This window comes from Macaca mulatta, chromosome 12, assembly GCF_049350105.2.
Source record: "Macaca mulatta isolate MMU2019108-1 chromosome 12, T2T-MMU8v2.0, whole genome shotgun sequence".
Classification (NCBI taxonomy): domain Eukaryota; kingdom Metazoa; phylum Chordata; class Mammalia; order Primates; family Cercopithecidae; genus Macaca; species Macaca mulatta.
This window is the reverse complement of record NC_133417.1, coordinates 104,304,980-104,330,220: the sequence shown is the minus strand read 5'-3', so window position 1 is coordinate 104,330,220 and position 25,241 is coordinate 104,304,980. Positions and strand designations below refer to the sequence as shown.

Sequence of the window (25,241 nt, the reverse complement as noted above, 5' to 3'; positions counted from 1 at the left end):
ACCCTTCCAGCTTCATCCCCCCCACCCACTCCCTCCCTCCCTCCCTCCCTCCCTCCCTCCCTCCCTCCCTCCCTTCCTTCCTTCCTTCCTTCCTTCCTTCCTTCCTTCCTTCCTTCCTTCCTTCCTTCCTTCCTTCCTTCCTTCCTTCCTTCCTTATCTCTGAGCCTCTACCATCTGCCAGGCACCGAGTTATCTGTGGAACTTACAGTCTGGTGAAGAATAAAGGTGCCAAATATTTTTAAGTGCAGAGGCTCTCTGGGATCATTTGTAACAGGGCAGGTGGTCCCTGATGCCTTCTCTGATTGCGGACACTCCTACAGATGGCAAAGTGGAGGTTCAAAGAGAGTAAGTGGCCCCAGTCAGTAAGCTCGGACAAATTTCCTATCCTAGGGTCTTTGGACTATATCAGATGACTTGCCGTGTCAGCAGGTGACATTTTAGAAGATCCAAGTTTTTGCTTCTTTAAGTAAAGGGAACTTTCCCTTAAAAACATCCTAAAAAATGTAATGCTTACCTCTTTTATGTTGACTTACAATTCATTAATGCCAACATATGTTTATACAGCACTTTATAATTTTCAGTGCACTGTAACTCATGTTATTTTATTGTAATTACCATCTTGTGAGTCAGGCAGAGGAGTTTGTTTGTTTCTTGTTTTAGCTTTTAACTCCCCATTTTATAGAAGAGAAAATAGGGGCCCAGAGAGGGTAAGCGAGTTATCCACAGATGCAGAGCTGCATCCAACAGAGGGCAGATCCAGGATCTGGGATCTGTTGATTGCCAGGCTGTTGCTTTTCAAACAAAGGTGGGTATGCGACATACACACACACACAGTGTTTTAGGCATCCTCATTTTATGGGGCTGTAGCCAGAGTTGTTAGAACAAGTTAAATTGACATGACCTTTGCCTTTTGGTGGTTTATAGTCTAAATATGTTAAAAGAAAAAAGTTTCAAGTTTATTAATATACAAGAAACTATTTTTTTTTCCCTGGGGATTGTCTATTCAGCCTATGCCAAGTCCTTCACACTTAAAAGGAAATAAAACACAGTTACAGTGCACCTTAGCCCTACTTTCCTACTTATATGTCATAATGTTCCTCTTTCTCTTCAACAGTAATGAGATTTGCCAGTGAATTGAGGAATTGAAGGAAAAAAAAAGGAATCTGGGAATTTTGGTTTTCTGCTCTTTTGAGGAGAATTAGTGGATTAATCTAGATGCTCCCAGTCCTTGCTTTTTACTGGGCACCCTGGGCAGTGAGGTCCAAATTTGGCTTATCACCAGCATCTCCTGGGATCTACCCCTGGAGCTTTTGTTTCAGAAGCCAGGATGAGGCTCATGACTGCTCTACAGATGAACTTGGAACCCATTTACTTCATCTGACCACTCCAGACACCACAGTTCTTACTAATCTGCAAATTCCTGGGAATGAAGAGAATAACAACCCATTTGTGACCTCTTCTACCCTCCAGAATTATCTCTGTGTAATCCAGCTGCCACAGGGTAACTAGACGTGCAAGGGGAATAGCTTCTAACTCTACCACAGTTCCGTTGCCCATCAATTTATATGGCATATTTCTGACATTGCTGAATATTTTTTTGGGCTCAAATAGGGCATTGTCATTATTTATCACCATGTATGTTGTGGCTGTAAGTCTACTTTTGATTCAATTAGAGAAACATTTGCCTACTGAGAGAACACCTCCTGTATTGGACTCTTGGCTTTTCTTTTGGTCATTAAAATGGTAGTGGCATATTTTAAAATTTGGTTTGCAGCCTTTAAATATGACATTTCCAAAGAATGTAAATCAAGGAATATCTTTAAATGTAAAACATCTGAAACCATGTGTATTACTAGGTTTAATAGAGTGTATATGAAAATGTCCCTGATATGTATATGAACATTGAAAGTAATATTTATTAAAATATTTTTATGGGAACAAAAATAAACCCCCCAAATCTTCATACCAAAAGTAGTTGCCACTTCTACCAGTTACAGCCGTAGTTGCTTCTATGTATTGTAGTTTCTTAGCGAATTACTGTGAAATCAGGTTAGTTGGAACATGAATAAAAATGTACAACAAAAATGAATATACATTTGCCTTCATATTATTAATATATGGCAATGTTTTCTTTGATAATCCACATGCCATCATAATATTGCCCTTAAGATTAGGTATTACATAACCCTAAATTGCAGGAAACAATGCCTGGAGGACAATTCTAGAATATATAACTGGGAGAGTGCAATTGATAGAGAGTTTCCAGGGGTATTGAACCCAGAGATGGAGTACTTGGAAAGCCAGGTCCTCAGGAAAACCTACTGCAACATTTTAGTTCCCATCTAAAAAGAACATAATTAATTAGGATGTGAAATATGTGAGGCAACTGTATTCTTAGACCTTCAGTGGGTCCCTAGAGGATGCAGAAACACTGGCTAAACATAAGTTATGAATAGCATCTGCTAGAATGCAGCAAAGTATGTTTAAAAGAGTATACTTTTTCCCTTGTGTCTTTGATTATTGAAGATATTTTTGGGGGACAAATACTAGGGGGAAGTCTCTTTATGCAAATGTATTTCTGAATATAAAGGAGGAAAAGAGAGAGAAGCTTGTGTTACCTGCCAAAATTAGTTTTTAAATTTAAAATTCTTTTAGAAAATTATTAAACTTAGAACAACAATAAGAAAATATGTACTGGATGAAATAGTTTTTAACCAGTGACATAAGTTTAGAACCAACCCCAAATAATTTCTCATCACACTTTTCTTTCTCATTTGTCTTATTCCTCCATGTAATAGTTTTAAATGGCACTGTTATGAAATAAATAAACACCAACCACATTTTTTTTTTCATATCCTGACCAATATTTTGGCTGTTTTACAGAAGAACTGGAATTCTGAAAATTAAATAAAGATTTCTGAAATGCTAACTTCAGAAAGTTTTATTTAATTTGTGGAATAATTTTGTTCTCTCCCTCTCCATTTTTTTTCAATAAGGTCTTTATTAATTTAGTCTAGTTACTTAGTGCTTATATTAAATAATCTAATAAAAGTCAGGGTTGTAACATAACATTTCCCAAATGTGAAGCAGCATCTATTACATGAGACAAAATCTTTATGCCGCAAAATTGTAAAAGCCATGTATAGAATTACAAGGCACCAAATGGTACTGTATATATTTCTAAAATAGAACATTTCTGCAGTGTAAGGGGGTAGTCAGCTCAAAAAAAAAAAAAAAAGTGACGGCTGTATCACTATAGTTTATTCAGAAAGTACTCTAAAATTAATTTTGATTTTTAAATAATCTTGATAATTTCCTCTGAAAGATAGAAATATGATTTAAATATAAAGGTTAGTATTTTTAAAGAGTAAAAACTACTTTCTTTGTGTTTGTCAGCGTTACCGGAATTCTTACAAATAGAGAAGTTATCTGTGGGGATGGGAAACAGTACGTTGTGTGTGTGTGTGTGTGCGCATACACTTGCATCTCTCGATTTTTAGATCAATTCATATGACAGTATATCTTCAGTGTTTATTTTGAATCATTGAATTATTTATTTTTGTCTGGCGTTTCCTTTTGTATTGTTATAAATGCAGGATTAAATCCATTGTAGGCTCCCAGACAAGTATGTGGTGAGGTTTCATTAATTTGTGTAAGTTATAAAGGCACTTGAATAATGTAAGATGACTCAAAAAGTCTGTTTCATTTTCCACTTACTTTTACCCCAATGCAAGCCATTTGAAATATATATAGAGAGAGTCCTTAAAATCAAAGCAGAAGGTGTAGAAGAGTTAGGTTTATTCTAATAAGTTGTATTGGGGTACTGCTAAACTATACATTAAAAAGGAAAATATGTGTACTTCAAAAACCATTTTTGTTTTGCCTTTTTTTCTTTTTCCTTATTGAAAAGTCATTCTCACCACAGGTTTAGCAATAATAACTAAAATTTATGTCTTTTTGCTGCTACAATTCGGTGATATACCACAGTCAGGCCACAGGTTAGAAACACAGGCTGAATTATTATATACTGCTGAGTAGTGATTTCCCGTGAACTGATTTATGGATAAATAATTCTATGTTCTTATTATATAGGATAGACAGTTTTTAATTTCTTTAACAAAGCATAGCTGAACAACAGAAAATTATATGCTATAGCATAAGAATACAACCACTCTGAGGAGGATAAACAGACGCAATCAATGTCATGAGTTCGCCTGTTTTTACAAGGAGCCTCATCAGCAGTTGGTATTGTGGAAATAATACCGAGAACCAGAAGCCCCAAGGCTTCGTTCTTCTAAGGCTGGGGTTTTTATTGACACTCTTTTGCGGAGATCTTTTCCAGGGAGTTATGAGATATACAAACACCAGCCTTTTGATATTAAAGCTAATGTCTCATTTTTTTCTCAGCCTGAGTTTTCATTTTGCTTTAAAAATTAATGTTAAAATGCACCTGGAATAAAAGAAAATTATCCATCCAGCTGAATTATAAGAATACTGCTGCTCTCTTGCTGGGTTGCTTATATCTGTTTCACAGATTGGTTTGTGGGCTTTATTGTGCAGTATACCAAATCTATATCTATTTTATCAGCATCTATCTACATACCACTGCAAACTGTGAGAATTGTTCTCATGTACTTCACAGGCGGCCTATTGTAGGCCTTCATGAAGTAAATATTTCTCACATTTGAGGTACAGGGGTAAAAGCTATCATCTTGGTTTATTTTAGGAGTGGTTTCTCTTAGCTATGTGTTTAGCAATAATACGCTTCTCTGCTCAATTGTGAGCTCCATAATTACAAGGACAGTATATATTGAGGTTATCTTTGCATCTTAGTGACTTGTGCTGGAGACACACAAGAAAAAATTGTTGAATGAATGCTTCATGCTTAATACAAACCCTTCTAATGGCCCATTGATTATATTGTGTTATTTTATTTTATTTTATTCTCAGACGTGATTGACTTTCTAAAAGCTTGAATCAAATATTGATCAACTATAATGTGTATTATCACCACTCTTTTGTTTTTATATAATTAGAGGCAAATAATACTAAAAATATGAATTATGCATTTACTGAGAATAGTAACTGTTTTCTTTGAGATAAATCCCAAAAACATATGAACACAAACAACTATTGATATTTCTTTTGGTGAAATGTCAGCTCTTTAACTCTGGCAGAATACTGCATTGAGAAAATAAAAAACTGGTTTCCATTATTGCATCTTTTTAATTTTAGACAAAAATTGCCTCCAGTCCCAATCTAATTTTATATCACTAATGGGAAATTTACCTACAATTGCATTTTGTTATTTGGTCTGTACACATTACACATTGAGTGGATTGGTACTCTATATTTTAGTGAACAGATTTGTCTGGATATAAACAGTTTTATTTATACTGTGCTCAATTCAATCATGTTAACATTTGTATGAATTTCAACCCCAAAATAAAGGCCCGTAATTTGTGACTCAAAGACCTTGAAACAGCATCTGTAATAGTCTTCAACACCAAGCATTTTCTAAATGTTTGCAGATGATAAATTCCTTGTAAATAATAAAGATGATTGGAAAACAGTGTTTATGTCTCAAATGGCACTGTTGTGGGAAACTGTGTTTTCCAGAGAAGTCCCAAGTGTAACTGGCTCTTCAGTCTTCTGTGCCTGTGATGTCACCTGTTTGCTCATTGGTCTCACTTATTCCTTGGTTTAACATTAAATGTCCAGACACTGCCTAATGTGTGACTGTGGATGCACTCTGGCCCTCCTCTCCAGGGGCCCATTGTGTTGTTGGGCACTTGAACGTGGGTACATCCTCAGGACAGAGGTAGCAGAGCTGAGCAGAAAGGATATTGGTCCAGTAGTTCAAAAACTTGCAAAATGAAGCCTAGGTTTTAGTCCTGGTTTTCATCCACTTAGGTCCTTGAAAAGTCATTCTCCTTGGATCTTCAGCCTACTTCCAGGTAGAATGCTGAGTCCAGGCTGTTTTCATAAGGATAAACTAATGGTTATATAAAACTCTGTGCGAACTGTAAAGTAATGTAAAGGGATATTGTGATTAAATAAGTTTCTTATAAAATATACAGACCAAACAAGAATATTTATTGTACAGTGTTATAGAGAAAGGATTACTTCAGGTGGGTTTTCAGGGTTGGAATTATTTGCATGGCAGAATTTCAAGAATAATATAGACAATTTCTAGAAGTGAATATTGGGGGTCAGTACTCTAGACAGAGTGAGAATGTGATAAATTTTCAGACAAAAAATGGAAATTGCCACACATTTAGCATCTCCTATGTGCCTGGCTGAACTCAAGGGTGTGTGTGTGTGTGTGTGTGTGTGTGTGTGTGTGTGTGTGTGTGTGTGCATGCACATGCATGAAATATTTCCTAATTTAATCATCACTGGTTTTTCTCATTTTTCAGATTGGGGTTACAAAACTTACTCATAGAATGTGAATGTTGGGAGTAACATCTGTATGCTTTAGTTATGCCGTTATTATTGGCATTTCTCTAGTGCTGCAATATTATCCTCAGTGGCCACATGACTTGTTCTTTCTTCTTTGTCCTTGTTCACTACAATGGAGTGATTAGTGGGGTCTGCATCCCTCCTTAGAAGCCAGGAAGAGTCTGTTACAATTGTAACTAGACATACCTACCTGAATTATTTCAGTTCTTTTTTTTCCCCTTGGAATGCGTGCCGTTTTTAATCTACTTGCAGTCCAGTACCAGTTGAGCATCTCAAATCTGAAAATCCGAAATATGAAATGTTAAAAAATCTGAGATCTTTTGAGTGTCAACATGATGCTCAAAGGAAATGCTCATTCAAGCATTTCAGATTTTGGATTTTTGGATTTGGGATGCTTATCTGGTAGGTATAATGCAACTATTTCAAAATCTGAAAAAATCAGAAATATGAATTGCTTCTGGTTCTCCAAGGATTTTGGATAAAGAATATTCAACCTGTATAAATTAATCTCTCTGGAAGCTTTGCTTTATTGTTGTTATGTCTACACTAAGAAACTTACAAGGATCTATTTTCCCTTAAGTTTTATGGAGCACTTATTATGTAGCATCCCAGTGCTAGACTCTCCTTTTCATGTAAAGTCTCATGATAACCCTAAAGGGTAGGCATTGTTCTTATCCCCATTTTACAGATATGGAAATGGACACATGGAAAGACTAAACAATTTGCCAAGGTGACACCTTGACTAAACAAGGTGACAAGCAGAGGAAGCTGGGTGTAAACTCACCTTTGACTCTAGACCTTACTCCTAACCTCTGACCTATACAGTGTGCTACTGAGTCAGGCATTCATGGCCTCCCGAAACTTGGAACCAGTCTTTTCTTCTAGTTTGCCTCTCACTTGAGCCAGTGTGATAACAAGAAGAATGAGAGCCTGGTCTTTGAAGTGAATCTGAGCTCTGCTACTTGCTAGTAATATTACCTAGGCTAGTTAAGATAACCCATCCCTTCTGAATCTCCATGTCCTCATGGAGGGAGTTGAAACTAGATATTCATGGGTAAAGAACTGATAGAGAAATTGGAGGTACACCTATACTAGGTTTGGTGGTGCAGAAAATAAGAGACTGAGGGAACAGAGAGATTGTCATAGTGTTTTTGTTTTAAAGTAGGAGAGGGCTAGGTGCAGTGGCTCATGCCTGTAATCCCAGCACTTTGAGAGGCTGAGGTGGGTAGATCGCTTGAGCCCAGGAGTTCGAGACCAGTCTGGCCAACATGGTGCAACCCTGTCTCTATAAAAATACAAAAATTAGTCAGGTGTGGTGGCACATACCTGTAGTCCCAACTACTCGGGAGGCTGAGGTGAGAGGTTGGCTTGAGGCTGGGAGACAGAGGTTGCAGTGAGCTGAGATCTCACCACTACACTTCAGCTTGGGTGACAGAGCCAGACCCTGTGTCAGAAAAAAAAAAAAAAAAGTAGGGGAAATCTCAATCTACTTATAGGTCAAAGGAAAGAAGTCACTGAGGAACAAGGATGGAAGAAATGAATGGGGAAGTGGTGGGAATAGAAAATGGGACATACTGATGTATACTCCTCCTTTGTGATTTAAAACAAAAGTCTTTTATAGACACATGACTGAAAGCTAATATGATAAAAAATCTTTTGAGTCAATATATTTTGAAATAAACTGACTATATAAGACACATTAAAAAGGTCAAAAGGATGACTAAATTGTTGAGATTAAATTACATTCAGGCTCTTTACTAATTTTTACATTTAATGTGCACAATATTCTTGTAAGATTGGTACTTTTATTGTTCCAATTTACAGATGAGAGGATTGAGGTATGGAGAATTTTAAGTAACTTGCTAGGGTTACATAATTAGTAGGTGGCAGAGCCAGGATGTGAACAGAGGCAATTTAACTTGGAAGCCTGCATTCTTAGTCACTATGGTATACTGCTTCCCAATTTGATTTCCTCAATTAACACTTGACTACTATTCCAAGTAATATTTTTGTCTATTTTATATCAGGGAAGGAGGACTGTTCTAAGGAATGATTTTCCAAAGAGGATTAATACAGTGCATTAGACAGAGATCCTGTTTGGAGGAAAGGCTCATTAAGAGTTACTCCAAGCCCCTACCTGGCTGGAGCAGAGTGGGCTTCCAGCCATAGCTCTCCAGCAGATCTTGTACCTGCAGACCCTGGTAAATAGCTGAGCAGAGACCATGACTTCTAGGACTAGAAGGTTAGTTAATAAGGTGCAAAAAAGGAAAAGCATACACTTCCCTTTGCCTGGGAGAATAGCATGTGCCAACAGCTCTCTTCCAAGATCTAGAAACCAACCTGTAGCAGCTGCTCTATGTGGAGGTATTAAGTGTTGTTAAAACACCTGTGTGTGTCTAATTCTAGCCCAAACAAGTCGTCTTCCAGCTCATCGGGGGAGGGGGTAAGAATTTACCTATATGGAGATTCTATTTCCAGTAGAATGAGTTATTATATCCTGTAGATATTTCTCTCCCTCTCCTCTCTAAAAAATCGAGGTATAATTTACATACAAAAATGTATGGATGTTAAGTGATTAGTCTGATAAATTTTGACAATTTGTATAACCATGCAACACCATGCCAAACAAGAAAATCCTCATATGTCCCTGTCTATGCAGTGCCCCTTTCTGTCCCTCTGACTTCTATCCCCATTAGATTAGTCTTGCCTGTTCTTATATTTCATCTAAATGAAATTATACAGATACATTCTGTTGTGTCTGGCTGTAGTGTGGTGTGTATTCTTACAATGGAATACTTCTTTACAATAAAAAGGAATCAACTACTGATACCACAACAGCTTGAATGAATCTCCTGTGGAGTTGTGCATTGAAGCTTGTAGGGTCCTTTTTGTTATATTACTTGCATAGTCTTAGTAACCAAAATCACCCACAAAATCTGCTGCTTTTACTTGCCTATCATAGTGCACAGTTGTCAACTTCATTCCCCGCCCCATTCTCTCATATATTATCTGTGTGACTTTAGAACACAGCCAATTTATATTCAACTTATGGGTGATCATGATAATGACTTTTGAAAGGAATTTAAAATTGTAGAATGATTTTTTTTAAAAGGAAATATGTTAGACATGTTACATGGTTTCTTTTTAGTATTTGCAAATGTCAGGAGTAAAAGAAGCAAGGAAGCAGACCCACTCTCTCGTGGGTGGCTGTCCAGTGGGCCCTGGATGTTCATTTCATGACTACTACATGCTGCGTGCTGTGCACTTTTCATTGTCATGAGAGAGAATGTTAAGAAAACTATCCCCGCAAGAAAACAGCTTTTCTTGGCAAGTGAAATATGACTTAAGGAGCCAGAACTGGAGACATACGGTACTATGAATGAGAGCTGTGTTACTTTATTGGATCTGAGTCCAGGCACTATTTATACTGCAGCATATTCAGCACCAGATTGTTAAATCTTAATACTGAAACAGTGTATCATTTTAATATTTTTGTTCTGTTTATTCCCTGTTTTCAAGCATTATGTCAAGCATTGCGCATTCATTTATTTCATCTTGGACAGGACGTGCCCTGACCAGAAAGTTCATTTCCTATTGTTGGAGTTTTGCCCCGTAGCTATCATTTTGTGAAGCTTTTAAACGTTCACTTGGGTACACAGGTGTTCTCTCTTTGATGACAATATATATTTTTAAAGAACAGTGTAGTTGGACTCACCTGTATTGTCAAAAATAAAAATGCTGTTTTTCTTTGATCACTAAAGTATCACTGCTTTTTATGTGTGGCAATTTCTGACATCCTGGAGACCATGGGATTTTTCATTGCATACAAATAAAATTTTTGTTACCGTGTGTCATATGTGAAATGGGTTTCTCTATTTTTCTTCATCAATGTTATGTGTGCCCTGTGTCCCAGATAAAACGGGCCTATCTTATGAATAAGTTAGCATTTTCACCATATGTTGCTGAAACCATCCCATGAATCTTCCTCTAACAAGGGTATTCCTAAAATTGCTGCTCTACGTAGCCCCAGCTTAGAAAGGATTTTTATTATTTCTTCATTGTTATGCATGTTTACCATATGCAGCAGGAAATCCACAGGGAAAAAGTACTATTGTCACTGTCTAAAGAGCTGAGGAATTAAAAAAAGAGGAAGTTGAGGGCATCTTTGCTGTTTCTGATCTGTGGTCAGTCACCGTGGTATTGCATTTGGCCTGGGAAAGCAGCCCCACTGCCATGCTGAAACGCAGACATGGGAGCGAACTCTGACTGCTTCATGAGCTCCAAATGCTGTTCGCACTGGGAATCGCACCACAGTCAGGATGTAACTGCGTGCTGAGCCCACACACAGGAATTTTCTTGTACAATTCAAAACTGAATCTTATATTTACTTAAGGCTTGGTTTTTTTTTTTTTTTTTTGTCTATGAAATCAGCAGTCCTGTATATTTAGCATCAGCCTTAAGTTAGAATGTGAAACAATTCTGGGGGGAAGGAAGTATCCGTATGGTTTTCTAAGTAATTTAAGAAACAGGAAAACATAAAAGAACTGATTGTCTGTGATTAAACCTCATTCTTTCCTTCCCATCTTCCTGTATAGTTAACTAACTCAATTGTCAGCCAGAAAGAAATAGCTTATTGCTCTGGGTTGTAAAATATCTGAGTGGGCCTTGGATGTTGATGATTGAATGACCTTCTTAACATTGAACAAACAATGAGAAGGTTTAATAAATAGCAGATATGTGTTTATTATGTTTTTCTTCCCTGTGCAGGAATAATCAAGCTGGGAAGGTGGAACCCTCTCCCCCTCAGTTATGTGACAGATGCACCCGACGCGACAGTGGCCGACATGCTACAAGATGTCTATCATGTTGTGACGCTGAAAATCCAATTACAAAGGTGGGTGTTTCTGAACATCTGCTTTTCCTTACTCTCAGAGCTGTTCCGTCAATCATAGATTCCCTGCAAAGATTAGCATGTCCTGTCTTTATTAATTTCTGGACATTGGACAAAATGAAAAGAAGGAGAGAGAAGGAGAGAAGAAGAAGGAGGGCCCTTCCCCAGGTGTCTTTATAGTCACATTCCAATTACTTTATGCTTTGTTTTCAGAAGCAGTGAAGTGGTAACCTAGGGGCAGCTTGACAAATCATTAAAAATCTATAGCCCTTAGGAGGAACTTTACACAGTCCCTTACTCAATGGGTCCTTTAGGCCTGGTTAAATGTGTAGCACATAGTATTTGAAGAATAAACACCTCTGCTGTTTTCAGATTTGTGTTATGAGGGGAGAGTTTTGTTCTCGTAGTAGGTTTAGCAAGAATGTCCTGACATAGGAGACCTTTTTCTTCCCTTTCCGAGGCCACATCAAAACAAACAAACAAACAAACAAAAAACACTTTGTGGCCTGCAGAGATTCTGGGGATGATTTCTTTATTTTTTCAAATATGGCATCCAGAACAAGATATCCCTTTTATTGTAAAGTCTTTTATTGTAAAGTGCCTGCTAGGTGTGATTAAGGAGTGTTGTCCTTTAGTGTAAGTGTTTTGGATCTCCCCCTTTTTGGGAATTTATACTTTAAAAATGGACTCCTGGCATCCCCATCTGTGTCTATGAATGGGTGAGGATAGAGGTTCAGAAAGTAACTCTGAGCCATTCTATGAGGGTGAGGGTGGGCCTTCCAACTGCAAATCTGACGGGGAATGCTTGTTTACAGTTAACCTTAGGCATGCTCAATAATTACATTTGTATTGGGGAAGTTTATAACCACACTGCCATGCCATTTCCATCAATACATTGGAAAAATCGCATTTTATAAAAATAGCATTTCTTGTATCAGAAGTGACTAGTTTTCTTGGATGAGTGGGAGGACAAACTTAAAAGAGACCCTTTGGGCTCTAGCAAAGTCTTGGAGAAGCAGTTTTACTTCCCTTCCTTCACTTAGACCCCATTCTTCAGCATTTCTTCTGAAGCTCCCACAAGACCCAAGAATAGCTGCTGCACTGTCTCCTCTTCCGTCAGGGGCCCTGGGTGAGGTGTGTGTATTGTTCATTCTTGCTCTGTTTTGCAGTTGTTCAAAGTTGGAAGACTTGCCTGCGGAGCAGTGGAACCATGCCACAGTCCGCAATGCCTTAAAGGAACTGCTCAAAGAGATGAACCAGAGCACATTAGCCAAAGAATGCCCTCTCTCCCAGGTCAGTATCTTCAGGTGGGGGTCTGGGAAACAGAAGAAGCCATTGGTAGACTCTCCGGCAGTGGGGTTCCTTCTTCTTAAACAACTGTCTTCTCTTTTATTTATAGACTTACACTGCATTTGAGGTGTAAAAGATTATGTTGCTTCTGGTTGTAGAATTGAAGTTATAACTTATTGGCCGGGCACAGGGTAGCTCATGACTGCAGTCCCAGCACTTTGGGAGGCTGAGGCAGGCTGATTGCTTGAGCTCAGGAGTTCGAAACCAGCCTGGGCAACATGGCGAAACCCCATCTCTACAAAGAATACGAAAATTAGCTGGGTGCGGTGGCATGTGCCTGTAGTCCCAGCTACTTGGGAGGCTGAGGTGGGAGAATTGCTTGAGACTGGGTGGGAGAGATTGCAGTGAGCCAAGATCACACCACTGTACTCTAGCCTGGGTGACAGAGTGAGACCCTGGATCTCAAAAAAAAAAAAAAAAAAAAAATAGCATTTATTGAGACTTTAGGGTAAGGAGAGACTATTAAAACATTTTATGTATACAGACTGGGCATGGTGGCTCACACCTGTAATCCCAGCACTTTGGGAGGCTGAGGCCAGAAGATTCCTTGAGCCCTGGAGTTCGAGACCATCCTGGGTAAGATAGCGAGATAGCGAGACCCTGTCTCAAAAAAAAAAAAAAAAAAAAAAAAAAGGAAAATAAACGTTTTACATATACAGTCATTAACTTCTCATGTATTTCATCGGAGATAGGGACCAGTGTCTCCATTTTATAGATCAAGAAATAGGAGCTTAGAGAAGCACTTACATTCATTGCCTAAGCATACTAGCTGGCTAAGTGGTAGGTTGAGATGCTACTTCCCACAGCCCCCTTTCAAAGTGGATGCTCCAGATTGTTGTTTTACTTGGTCAGCTGGATGAGTCAACCATGCTAAACCCATCTATGCATGATTTATTGGACCTTTTGCCAGTCTGGTGTAGAGAGATGATCTTTACATCATATGTATTTGTAGCGGTTTTGTAGTGAATTCACCACAAGAAAATGCATCTTGAGGAAAAGTGATACTCCATTTTTTAGGGAACGTACCATACACTAATACAAGCCATGAAAATGAGATTGAGAGGATCAAAAGAAGAGCAGTGGAGGAAAGGGCTGCCTTTTCCATTTGTGTTCATGAGCTGGGACCCCATTTTTTTCTATGGTTGAGATAATATTTTGATAATGGTGGATTAGGGCTGCTGTAGAAATGAACACAGGTTGACAAATTATTCAAAGCTTTGAATGGAAATCTGTTTCCTGGTGTGAGCTGCTACACATGATTTAAGACAATGTCTGTTAAGTTCAAGGGAAAATGATGAGAAACCTATTACAGAAACTTGCTGTGCCATGAGCTTTGTTCCAGGGTAAGGGAGTCTCTGAAAGATAGGAAGGCTATTGGTTAAGAGCATGTATCCTGGAATCAGAGCTGGATTCATGTCCTGGTTGACAAGCCTCTATAACCTTACCTTTATGAGCCCCCCTTGTTTGGTTAGTAAAACTGAGTAGTAATGGTTCTGAGTTATATAAAGAGGATTAAATGATTGGAAATTACATAAAATGCTTGGCCTAATGCGTAGCATGCAATGATGCACCATAAACAGTATCAGCTATTATTATTGAGATATTTTGTGAACTGAATGTGTGTGTGTGTGTGTGTCTGTCTGTCTGTCTGTCTGTCTTTGAGGGTGTTTTGGAATTTGGATCCTCTGAAGCAAAGTATACTATTAATATTTTTGCTTCCAAAAAAAATCAAGAAGGCATGTATAGGCAGCTAGATAGAAAAGGACATTATTCTGATCTTATGTTTAGGACTTTTCATGCAGGCCATTTTAAAACCTACCTGTAGATATGTATGTAGATGTTAAAGCCTTGTTGCATACAAAGTTATAAAATGCATATTTTGATTATGTTGGTGATACAGAGGAACTGGCTAAAGAACGAGTTAGGAAAAGCTGTCAATAATTTTTCCCAAATTTCACAATCATTCACAATTAATTTTCTCTTGCATTCACATGGGAGTCAAAATGGGCTTTGCCTGAAAGTGTACAAGCCTCTAACTTGATATTACCAATTCGGAAATTTATCCAGGGCTTCTGAGGCACGTGGAAGTTTAGTCCAAACTGTTGTATCATGACAATCATGTTTGGTTATGATTACAAATATGACCTAGAGAGGCAACATGAGTGAGGAGAATCCAGATCAGGACCTGAGAGCCCTGGGCTCTAATCTCAGTTCTTTTATGGCAGATATGTGATCCTGGGCAAGTCCATTCACTTCTCAGAGCCTCATTAAACTCTTCTATAAGCTGGGCATCATTGTATTTACATGTTTCATATAATTCGGAGGGTTGTCTTGTGATGTTCAAATGAGATCATCTTTACTCCTATTATAAAAACTCTTGCCCCCTCCACTGTCTGCTCTCATGGTTTGCCCACTTAGTTGCCTGACCTAAACAGTTCCTTCTCCTTCACCCTTCTGTTTGATCCTATGGGTTCCATCACTTCTCCATCTAAAATCTTTTTCCCTTGTACCACTGCTTTGTTCATTCTTTCATCACCTGTCATCTAAAATATTTCAGGTTTTCTTGCCTCATGACTTTTCTCCTGCCACCTGATTCTCCTGTGTTCCTTGTTTGTAATTCCCCAGTCACTCCCCCTACCCACCCTATAGGAAGTACAGACTCCATAGCATAAGGACCATCAAGATGACACTGTTCAGCCTTATATTTCACTAGAGCTGCCTTCTTCCCTCTTCCTGCACTCATCCTATATCCAGAACACATTAAATTAATTATTTTGAAATGTTTACCATTGCTCAAAATATCTCTTGAGAGTGGGAGCAACCTAACTAGTATAGCATTACAAATCTAACAAAGCCACCTTCTGTATTATCTTAAAAATTGATGCCGAGTTTATATTCTTGTCCATATACCTGTTTTGCTGTTTTTTGTTTTTGTTTTTTTGAGATGGAATCTCATTCTGTCGCCAGGGCTAAAGTTCAGTGGCGTGATCTCAGCTCAGTGCAACCTCCGCCTCCCTGTTCAAGCGATTCTCCTGAGTCAGTCTCCTGAGTAGCTGGGACCATAGGTGCCCGCCACCACACCTGGCTAATTTTTTGTATTTTTAGTAGAGACACGATTTCACCGTGTTAGCCAGAATGGTCTCGATCTTCTGACCTTGTGATCCACCTGCCTCAGGCTCCTAAAGTTTTGGGATTACAGGCGTGAGCCACCATGCCCAGCCCCTGTGTTTTAAATATTTTTTAAATGCCATAAAATCATTTTGCCTGTTAAGTTAGGAATCTCCTTCTCTCCACATGAGACCGGTTCTTCAGGGAGATGTACCTTATTAATCTCTGGCTTTGGAAGCCCCTGCACACAATCCTGGTGACTCTAGAGTCCTTCAGTTTGACATTTGCTTGCCTTTGCATACATGATTTCACCTGGCTAGAATGCACTACTCTTTTCTACTTGATGAAATTATCTTTCAGATTCCAGCTGGGAAGTCACTGCTAGTGAAGTGCCTCAACCTCCTGGTTGAAGTAGTTGCTACTTCTGCTCTTAGTAGCCTTTGTAAATACCCCATCACAGCACTTATCTCAGCCTGTTGTCATTGTTACCTGTCAATTTCCATCACTAAATGAACTGTCCACAATAACAGGGGCCATCTCTTACTGATCTTTGTGTCCACAGCATTCAGCATAATGTATATTTTGTATGTAGCTATTACTATAATGCAGGAGTTTAACCTTTTAGCAGGATAATTCTTTGTGGTGGGGGGCTGCCCTGTGCATTGCAGCATCCCTGTCCATTACCCACTAGATGCCACTAGCATGCCACTATACCCCTTCCCCAGTTGTGACAACCAAAATGTCTCCAGATGTTGCCAAAGGTCCCAAGACAGGAGCAATACCACTCTCAGTCAACCAATTCTCTCATGTGCTTAATGAATTAAGTTTAAAAATGTTTCAGAAAGTGTAGTTTTATTAGTATGTAAAGTTAAAGTTTTATTATTATTACAGTGTTCTTGGCAGCTCCAAAACATTTTGAACCAGAAACAGTGAATAGAATAATTTGGTGATTGATGCCCAGCACATTTCAGTTAAACAGGGGCTCATTTCTATTGTTTAGATTTGGGGGAGATTTGATTTAGGCTTCTGATATGTTGTGTGATTATGGAAAATCTCACTGGGGTAGCTCGTTTCAGCTAGCATGGATATGTAATGTGGACCATGGCATTCATCCTACGGCCATTATCCTTAAACATTCCAGATTATTCACTTAAATTGCATAGCTAGATTGTAATTTAGTGTGGAGATAAGCATGCCCATTTTGTTGGTGGTTGTCGCAGAACAGATGCATGCAGTTTTTGTAGTTCAGCCTATGTAAAGTGAAACAGAATGTATTTTTGTTCTAAGCAAGGTGAAACAGTAATTCAGCAGTATATTTCCACCGGCATTCCTGGAGTCCTGATTAAGAATCAAGTACTTTGCGATGAGTTGGGGATACAACAGTGAATCTGAGGGAGGAGCTAAAATCCTTTCAATATAGGAAGAAGAGAGTGAGGCATCCAGTACTACTCACCTTAGGTGAGAAAGGTGGCTTGTTGGGTTTTTCAAAAATAGACTCAACTCATGAGTAAAAGATTCCTGTTATTGAAATGATTCTTCCTTCTTACCTTAAAAGCCAAACCATTTTAGGTGATTCTTCACTTGAGTTTGGCAATTACATAAGGGAATGATTCAGTGGATAGTTCATACTTTATTGAACACCCCAGTAGTCTGCAGTTCAAAAGAGCAGCCTTGAAGGCAGAAGAAAGGTATGGAGAAGTCCGTAAAAGTGCAACAATTGTAGCCTGAGGTATATATATTTAAAACAGGGAAGTAATGATTTAGCCGTTCTCTGTCTGGCCAGATGCTTGGAAAGTACAGATTGTGGTTGTGTGTCTGCATATTTATTTTTGATTTCACCTTTCAAAGTGTGTTTAAGTGCTGGCACCTCTTCCTTTCCCTCCAGTGTCTCTGTGAGTAACCACTCGCAGCCTCTTTCCTCTGCCACCGGCTGTCCTGAGCATCCTAATTTAGCAGACCTTAGGCATAGTCCTCCCTTATTAAATAGTCCTTAGCTGTTCCAATTTGAAAACATTATGATTGCATCTTTCTGTGGCTTACTTATTCTTACTTGAGGAAGAGTTGAAAGACCTAAGGTCAGCTTTTGATTGCAAAACCCCAGGTGCTCAGGGTTTTGACCTATTTAAATAAGTAAAGGTACCAGTACCCACCTTGTGCATCTCATAGGCGATCTTGATGTTCAAATGGGATGACTAAAGAGATAGTCTTGTTAACTGAAAATTGTGGGTTTTTTTTTTTTTTCTTTTTGAGACGGAGTCTCGCTGTGTTGCCCAGGCTGGAGTACAGTGGCATGATCTCAGCTCACTGCAGCCTCTGCCTCCCGGGCTGAAGCAATTCTCCCCCCCTCAGCCTCCCAAGTAGCTGGCATTACAGGTGAGCGCCACCATGCCCGGCTAATTTTTGTGTTTTTAGTAGAGATGAGGTTTCACCACGTTAGCCAGGCTAGTCTTGAACTCTTGACCCCAAGTGACCCTCCTGCCTCGGCCTCCCAAAGTGCTGGGATTATAGGCATGAGCCACTGCACCCAGCCTGAAAATTGTGATGAAAAGAACAATTTGCAAGTGCATGCAACTTCCAATGTGCTCCACTTCTACACATGTTCTCTGTGACTCTAGACGTGTTAAAATATTTTTTATGGTAAAATATACATAACATGCAGTTTGCCATTCTAAACATTTTTAAGCTTACAATTGAGTAGCATTAATTACATTCACAGTGTTGTACAACCATCACCCCTGTCTCTTTCCAGAACTTTTTCATCACTCCAAATGGAAAGTCTAACCTTTAAGCAACAATTCCCTATTCACCTCTCATTCTGACCCCTGGTAGCCTCTATTCTGTATTCTGCCTGTGTGAATTTGCCTATTCTACCGACCTTGTGTAAGTGGAATCATAGAACATTTATTTTGTGCTGATTTATTTTACTTAGCATGTAGACATGTTTTTGAAGCAGCTCTGTCCCATGGTGCTGGTTGAGACTTTTTTGCTAAATATTTGAGGAACAAAATGACTGACTAAAGTTATTGAACTGCAAAGAAGTTACTAGATTTCCAGTGTGACAATGGTGTGGCACTCATATAGTGTGCCTTTAGAAATAGATTGTAGGATGATTATTTCTGTCATCCTAAGCAAGCCTTACCCATTTGGACTTAACTCATATGTACAACATGCCAAAACAGTTGAACAGTGAAATCAAGCAGCCAGTTGGGTCAGCAGAAAAAAAAAAATTGAGCATGTGCTCATCATATATAGTGACTGATCAACTGCATGGACCAGAATCATGTTAACCAGTTGTCAACTGTCCGTTTAATTTAACCTAAGTTCATGTATGTAGTGGGGATACATCATGTCTCGTGTTAACCAGTTGCCAGCTGTCTGTTTTAGTTATTTTCGTGTGAGGTTGTTTTAGTTTGTGTCCCAACCTCATGAACTCATGTTGAAGAAGGTTCACAAATGACAGCTTGAAAATAATTCCTAACCAGGGGATTGCAGTGACCATAAGAAATGATTGCACAGTGGGGAGAAAGATGACATTTGTTGATTCCACATCTTGTGCTAGGCCTTTTACACAAATCATCTCACAGAATCCTTACACTCTCTGATGCAGGAGACAATATCCCAGTCACAGGTGAGAGTGCTGACGTTAGACAAGCAAGCCATTCAGCAACAGCTTAGGGGAAGAGCTCTCAAATGTAGTGTTTTCATACTCCGAAGTTCAGAGGAAGTGTTTCTTTCCCTTAAAATGACAACAGTTTTCAATTCTGATGTTATAGCTCAGAAGTGGGGATAGAGAGGGATAGTAGAAGGCTGCCAAATGACATTAAATGAATTTTTTTCATGACAAAGTAATTCCTCTAAATCAGTTTTTTTCCCTTTACCTAATTGAAGTATCATTATATTCTCATGTTTAATATGTTATTTAGCATATCACCAAGCAGATTGAAAAGGCCAAAAATGAGCAAAGAATGCACACATCACTCATTGCCTGTCTTTGCTCTCTCCTTCATGCAGACATAGAAGAGGAGGCTAGGGGATGCCACTCCTCCACCCCCAAACAGGGGATTCTCACTGACAGAAAATGTAGTTCTTCACATTGGTTTAAAAATATTCTTCTTCATAGCAAGTGTATTATGTGTTTTCAGCTTAGCTACTCTTAGTACCACACTGCTCTTCAAACAAATAAATCCCACCAAGCCAAGCAGAATGTAGTGAAGGATATCCAGTTATTTTATCTTTTATTTTATTTGGGGAAAAGGGGATGCTCAGATTTCTGTTTTTCTAAATGTATCGTACAAATCATTTTAACCTGTGTTTATTACTTTGCTTTTTCCTATTAAGTTTTAAATTCCCTTTAGATTCCATAGTTTTCTTTGATTCTAAACTTCTTAATTAACTTATATAGGGGGCCTGAGATCACAAACTTCATGTTTTCCTTTTTTTTAAAAATTTTTTATTTTTTGCTGTTGTTACCTTGTTTTTTGTTTTGTCTAAAGTACTGGTTGCAGCATCAGCTGTTGATCTTGTGGTCGCTGATGGAGGTGGTGGTGAATGTTTCCTTCTATTCATTTGTTAGTCTCCCTTCTTAAAAGACCCATGAAATACTGATCCACTAACAGAGTGTCTTCATGGTGCCTCCCAGTGCTATTCGACTATGGGAAAGATGCTTTTCATTCTGAGCTTCTGGGGCCTCAGTTTGAAAATGGAACCATACTTATAATCATATGTGACATCTATTCTCTGGGCTAGTTGAAAAACAAATAAGTGAGTTAAAAATTTGTTTCAGGAACCTAAAAGAAAATTTATTTTTAGATAGATCAATCTAGCTATCATAAGTATTTAAATAACAGTATTATAAAATTTATTCTCTTGTAGTTTGGCTTACAGCAAATTCAAGTCTGCCTAGTAAACTTTGGAATAAGTAAAGAAAAATCTAATATAGTTTGATTTCTTAAATACCTTATTTTTTAAAAATTCCAGATATTAATGGCAAACTAAATGTCAAATTGACTACAAATAAGGACACCTAGATTTTATGTCCCATCCAAAAATCTTTGTACTTAAAATTTCATAATTGACTACAAAGAAGTCAGAAATTTTCAAGTTTCTGTAGTTGGAAAGACATTTTAACCCTTTTAATTTATCTTAGAATATAATATTATTCATAAAATAGCTTTGTCTGCGGCCACTGTTTATGCGGTGGTTTGTGGCTGTGTCTCAGTATCTGAGTGGGGACTGCCTCAGTTGCCCATTATACATGTACCCTCATCCTTTCTTTTTCACAGCCCAGCACCGTGCAAAGCGATACATGCTTAGTGAATGCAAAATCATGTTAATATTGGCCTTAGTAAATCATAGTTCCTCAGTTTAAGTGTTAAAAATAGCAATACACATATTTTCTGGGTTATTTGTGTTAGTATTGCTTTGTATAAACAGGGATACTCGAGTTGGTAGCATTCTGGATTGAAAAAGTTGACTCAGATCTTGTTCCTTTATCAAAAAGATGTGGATTCTAAAAGTCCAACTGTATGGTTGCTTTAGAATGATTGGAAAACAAAGAAGAGCAACATGAACTGCAAAATTATACATATTTTAAAAGGAAAAAATTGAATTAGATCTTTTTTGGCAGGGCGGTAGGTGGGAAAGATTTTAATTATTACTCATCCCATTCTGCATCAACTGTATCTTATCAGGTTTATGATGCTGTTGATTGTAAGATGGATCTCTATTTCAGTGATGTTCAGGTATAAAAAGTGGATGAAATATGGTAAATACAGATTCTCTGTGTCCCAGGATCTTTGGAGAACATTGTTTCCTGTAGAGTAATAGCACATGCTGGGTTCATGTTAGCCCCTTTCAACTTTACATATCATTTATTAAGTTTTGACGTTCTAGATATTTAATGGACACTAACATCGAGATGTGTAGTATGTGTCCAGAGCATGCTAGTGAAGCCTAGTGATTTAGATTCAGATTATGGGAATTTAACAGTCTAATTTAGGGTTAAAAAATATTCATGAAACTGGAATAATCAGACATAACATGGCCTTGCTTTTAAAATATTCCCAAGGTATTTTCTTATCTTCTGATTTTAAAGTCTTCTGAGGATGGACTATAACAATTCTTATCATTAAAAACTATTTTGGGTATTAGCTCTGTATAAAGGCCTGCAGGGAATTGACATGAATAAAATGTGTCATAAACTCAAACAGACTTTTCTGGTGATTAAAGATTTTCATCTAGGAAATTTATTCGCTACTTATTATTATTGTTTTTGTTTGTTTGTTTTTTGCCCAGTTCATAGTTCAAACCTGTTTATGTTCTTGTTCTGTAATCAGTAGAGGTAACAACTTATTTATGATTATCTGGGACAGAAAACAAATCTGATTCAGTCAGGGTAGCCCACATCTCCTTTATAAATGAGTTGTGTGAAATGCAAGACCCGCTGATGGAGCCAGTAGGAGGCCAGATATTCATTTCCTTGCCACTCTGCCTTGTGCAGGGTCAGTTGAAGATACAGCAGGAGGAAGGAAGGACAAAGTAAAGAGGGTAGAGAGTGAGGGGAATTTGGATTATCTGGGGCCAAAGCGATGCAGGCTTCTGGGCTTGTGGCCTCCTATTATGGGCCAGGAAAAATTGAGAAATGGTGCCAGTAATTAGACACTGTTCGTTTTAGTCCACTTCCTAGGCCATTTGGCAATACAGGGTTTAACTCTGACTCCTGCCATGGCTATGTATCCTATGCCTTTCCAGAGGATAAATTCATACAAACAAGATAGAGAGATGACAAGTACATTTGTGATTATTCACATACACCAGTGTGGCTGATGCATCTATTATTAAGCTACTTTCATGTTAAAAAAATTTTATTATTATGACATTTCAGTTTGGCACTTTTAAATTTCATCTCTGTCCCTTTTCCTGTGTTAAATTTCAGTGACTCAGATATCCCACATCAGAACTATGTGAGACACGAGGTAGAAAAAAAAAAATGAAACAGACATAGTCACTGTCCTCAAGGGTCTCACAGTCTAGGAACAGAGAGAATCTCAGCCCAGAGCGGGAGCTAGCTCAGCTGGTTAGGGAAGAGTCGTACTTGTTCGTTAATAGCACAAAGCCCGAAGCCCGCCTCTGGGAAATTAGGATTCCAGTGGTCATCCTATAAGGCAACAGACAAGGCCCCATAGGTTCTGTGATACACTCCCATAATATTAACTCTTTGGGTTCCCATTGCTGTGTTCAGACCTTCAGATGAAAAGAGTTATCCTTACTATCTCCCCTTAGAGAAAGGAATTGTCATGGATAGATCAGCAACTGGGGAGGGCTAACCATCTGCGAAAGAGGTTTCTGTGAATTGAATTAGGAACCCCCTCCCCCACCAGTACTGCATTAGTGATTAAAAAAGAGGAGTCTGATGTTTCAAATGGGAGTCTATGAAGGCCTGTCTGCTGGCATTTTAACCTCCTGTTAAATAACTTGATTTATTGTTACCCTTTTTATCTCTACTGCTTTGTAGAAATGTCATTAGAAGTTCTAAGATTTCTCTGAACTGTTCTATGTCTGGAGCTAACTTTTTTTGAGAAAGATGAGATTTCAAGGCAAGATATAAAACCTTACACAGGTCATTTGGATCTCTTGAATTGTTTATGCCCAGGACAAAATAAAAATAAGAAATAAAATCTGTGTATAAAACATACACAGTCAGTTCAGGTATACGTTTACATCTGCCACAAATGTTGGCCCAAACATACTGTATTAACTGCAAACATATCTCTGTAGGAAGTTCAATTCAAGGTGTGCAATTATAATTTTAACTTTTCAGTGCTATGTCAGGCTATGCTCCCCTTCTCTTTTAACTCCAATTATTAATACAAACAAATCAGCTGAGCAGTTGGGCTGAGGAGGATGAGAGCAAGGAAGAATCATGCACTTAAGCACTCAGAAAGTTTGAGCTTTGGTTCATTTTTGATTGAAACACAGTACAAGTGTTACGTTTAGTTTCCCTTGCTCTAAAATAGCACTGTTAATTTTTTCATTTAGTGAATTTTCACACAAGTTCTAATCACACGTTTCTATAAATTATATTAATTTAACTTATTTCCCTAAATGTTGTTCTGCAGTGTGTAGCACGGATGTTCTCAGATTCTTGGCTGTGTAAGCTTGTTGCAGTTGGAAGCGGAACAGAAACATCTGAAAGGCATTATTTGGATTACGGATGCTGGAGCATCTGATCTCACCTTTTGCTCTGGTTCCTAAATCACAACTGTTCTTCCTCTTTGCATTTAATCTGCATGTTCTGTCCCCTCCATTGTTGACATTGCCCCAGGGTTGACTTTTTGGAGAAGGCACTATCATTGTTTTAATTAAAGGGATGGAAAATTCAGGTAATCGTGTTTGATGTTAATAGTTCAGTTTACAGGAGAGTGACTGTTTTAAGTTTAAAAGAAAAGAGGTTAGTGCAGGTTATAAAGTGCTGTTTCTTGTCCCTAAAAAGAAGTAGTCATATTTTGAAAAAATAACTATAATTTTTTTTTTCAGAGTATGATTTCATCCATTGTAAATAGCACATATTATGCCAATGTGTCAGCAACCAAGTGCCAGGAGTTTGGGAGATGGTATAAAAAGTACAAGAAGATTAAAGGTAAACTGACTTTTTTGTTTGTAAAGCCTGTTTTCAGTTTCTGAGGTTCATGAGTTGTTGATTATTTGGAATTTATGCTCATTTTAGATACAATTTATCTAATTTTTTACAAAGGTGAGATCTTTAATATTCCTGTCATGAGATCCAAATTGGCTCCCTTAAAACTAAGAAGATATTTGAAGTAAAAGTAAAATGAGTAACACAATATGTTAAGTTTATAGTTTTCAAAAGTGATACCTGCAAAGACCAAAATCCTTTAGAATGAAAACTTAAAAGCTGTCATTCTAGGTTGAATCAGCACTTACAGTTTGGATACTGATTAACAGATACTCTTGGGGTATCAGGATGGCTTTAGTCAGAAATGGAGTTTGATGTTGTGACCCTTTGTCGACGATTCCAGAGCGGTGGTGAAAGCACGGGCGGGCTCTGCGTTCAGGCGGACTTGGGATCAAATCTTTGGCTTCTACATTCTAGCTGTGGGAACTTCAGCAAATTATTTAACATCACCAAGACTCAATTTCCTCATCTGAAAATGGGGAATAAAGTACTTAGGTCACTGGGTAGATGCAAGGACTACATAAGACAATACTGGCACAAAGTAACCTATTGATAAATAATAGTATACTACTAATAATAATTAATAGTAATAGTCATAGTAGCAGTAGTATATTACATATGGAATTATGTTTGGTCCTGAAAATAAAGTTCCTTAATGTGGTAAATAACATGCTATTTGGATCACCTAGACCTTTAAACATGTCAGGACCATTTCAAATATGTCAGTGGTGGAAA

At 38.1% G+C, this 25,241-nt stretch overlaps 1 protein-coding gene across 3 annotated transcripts in view; it reads left to right on the top strand.

Annotated features, from left to right (window-relative positions):
- SATB2 (SATB homeobox 2) overlaps positions 1–25,241 on the top strand; it is a 196,777-nt gene that overhangs the window by 72,813 nt on the left and 98,723 nt on the right. For all 3 annotated transcript variants that reach the window (XM_077956636.1, XM_077956635.1, XM_015131888.3), the window contains 3 exons: positions 11,230–11,356; positions 12,523–12,646; positions 24,347–24,449. In XM_077956636.1, the coding sequence (XP_077812762.1) occupies positions 11,230–11,356; positions 12,523–12,646; positions 24,347–24,449 (354 nt within the window). The remainder of the gene's footprint in view (positions 1–11,229; positions 11,357–12,522; positions 12,647–24,346; positions 24,450–25,241) is intronic.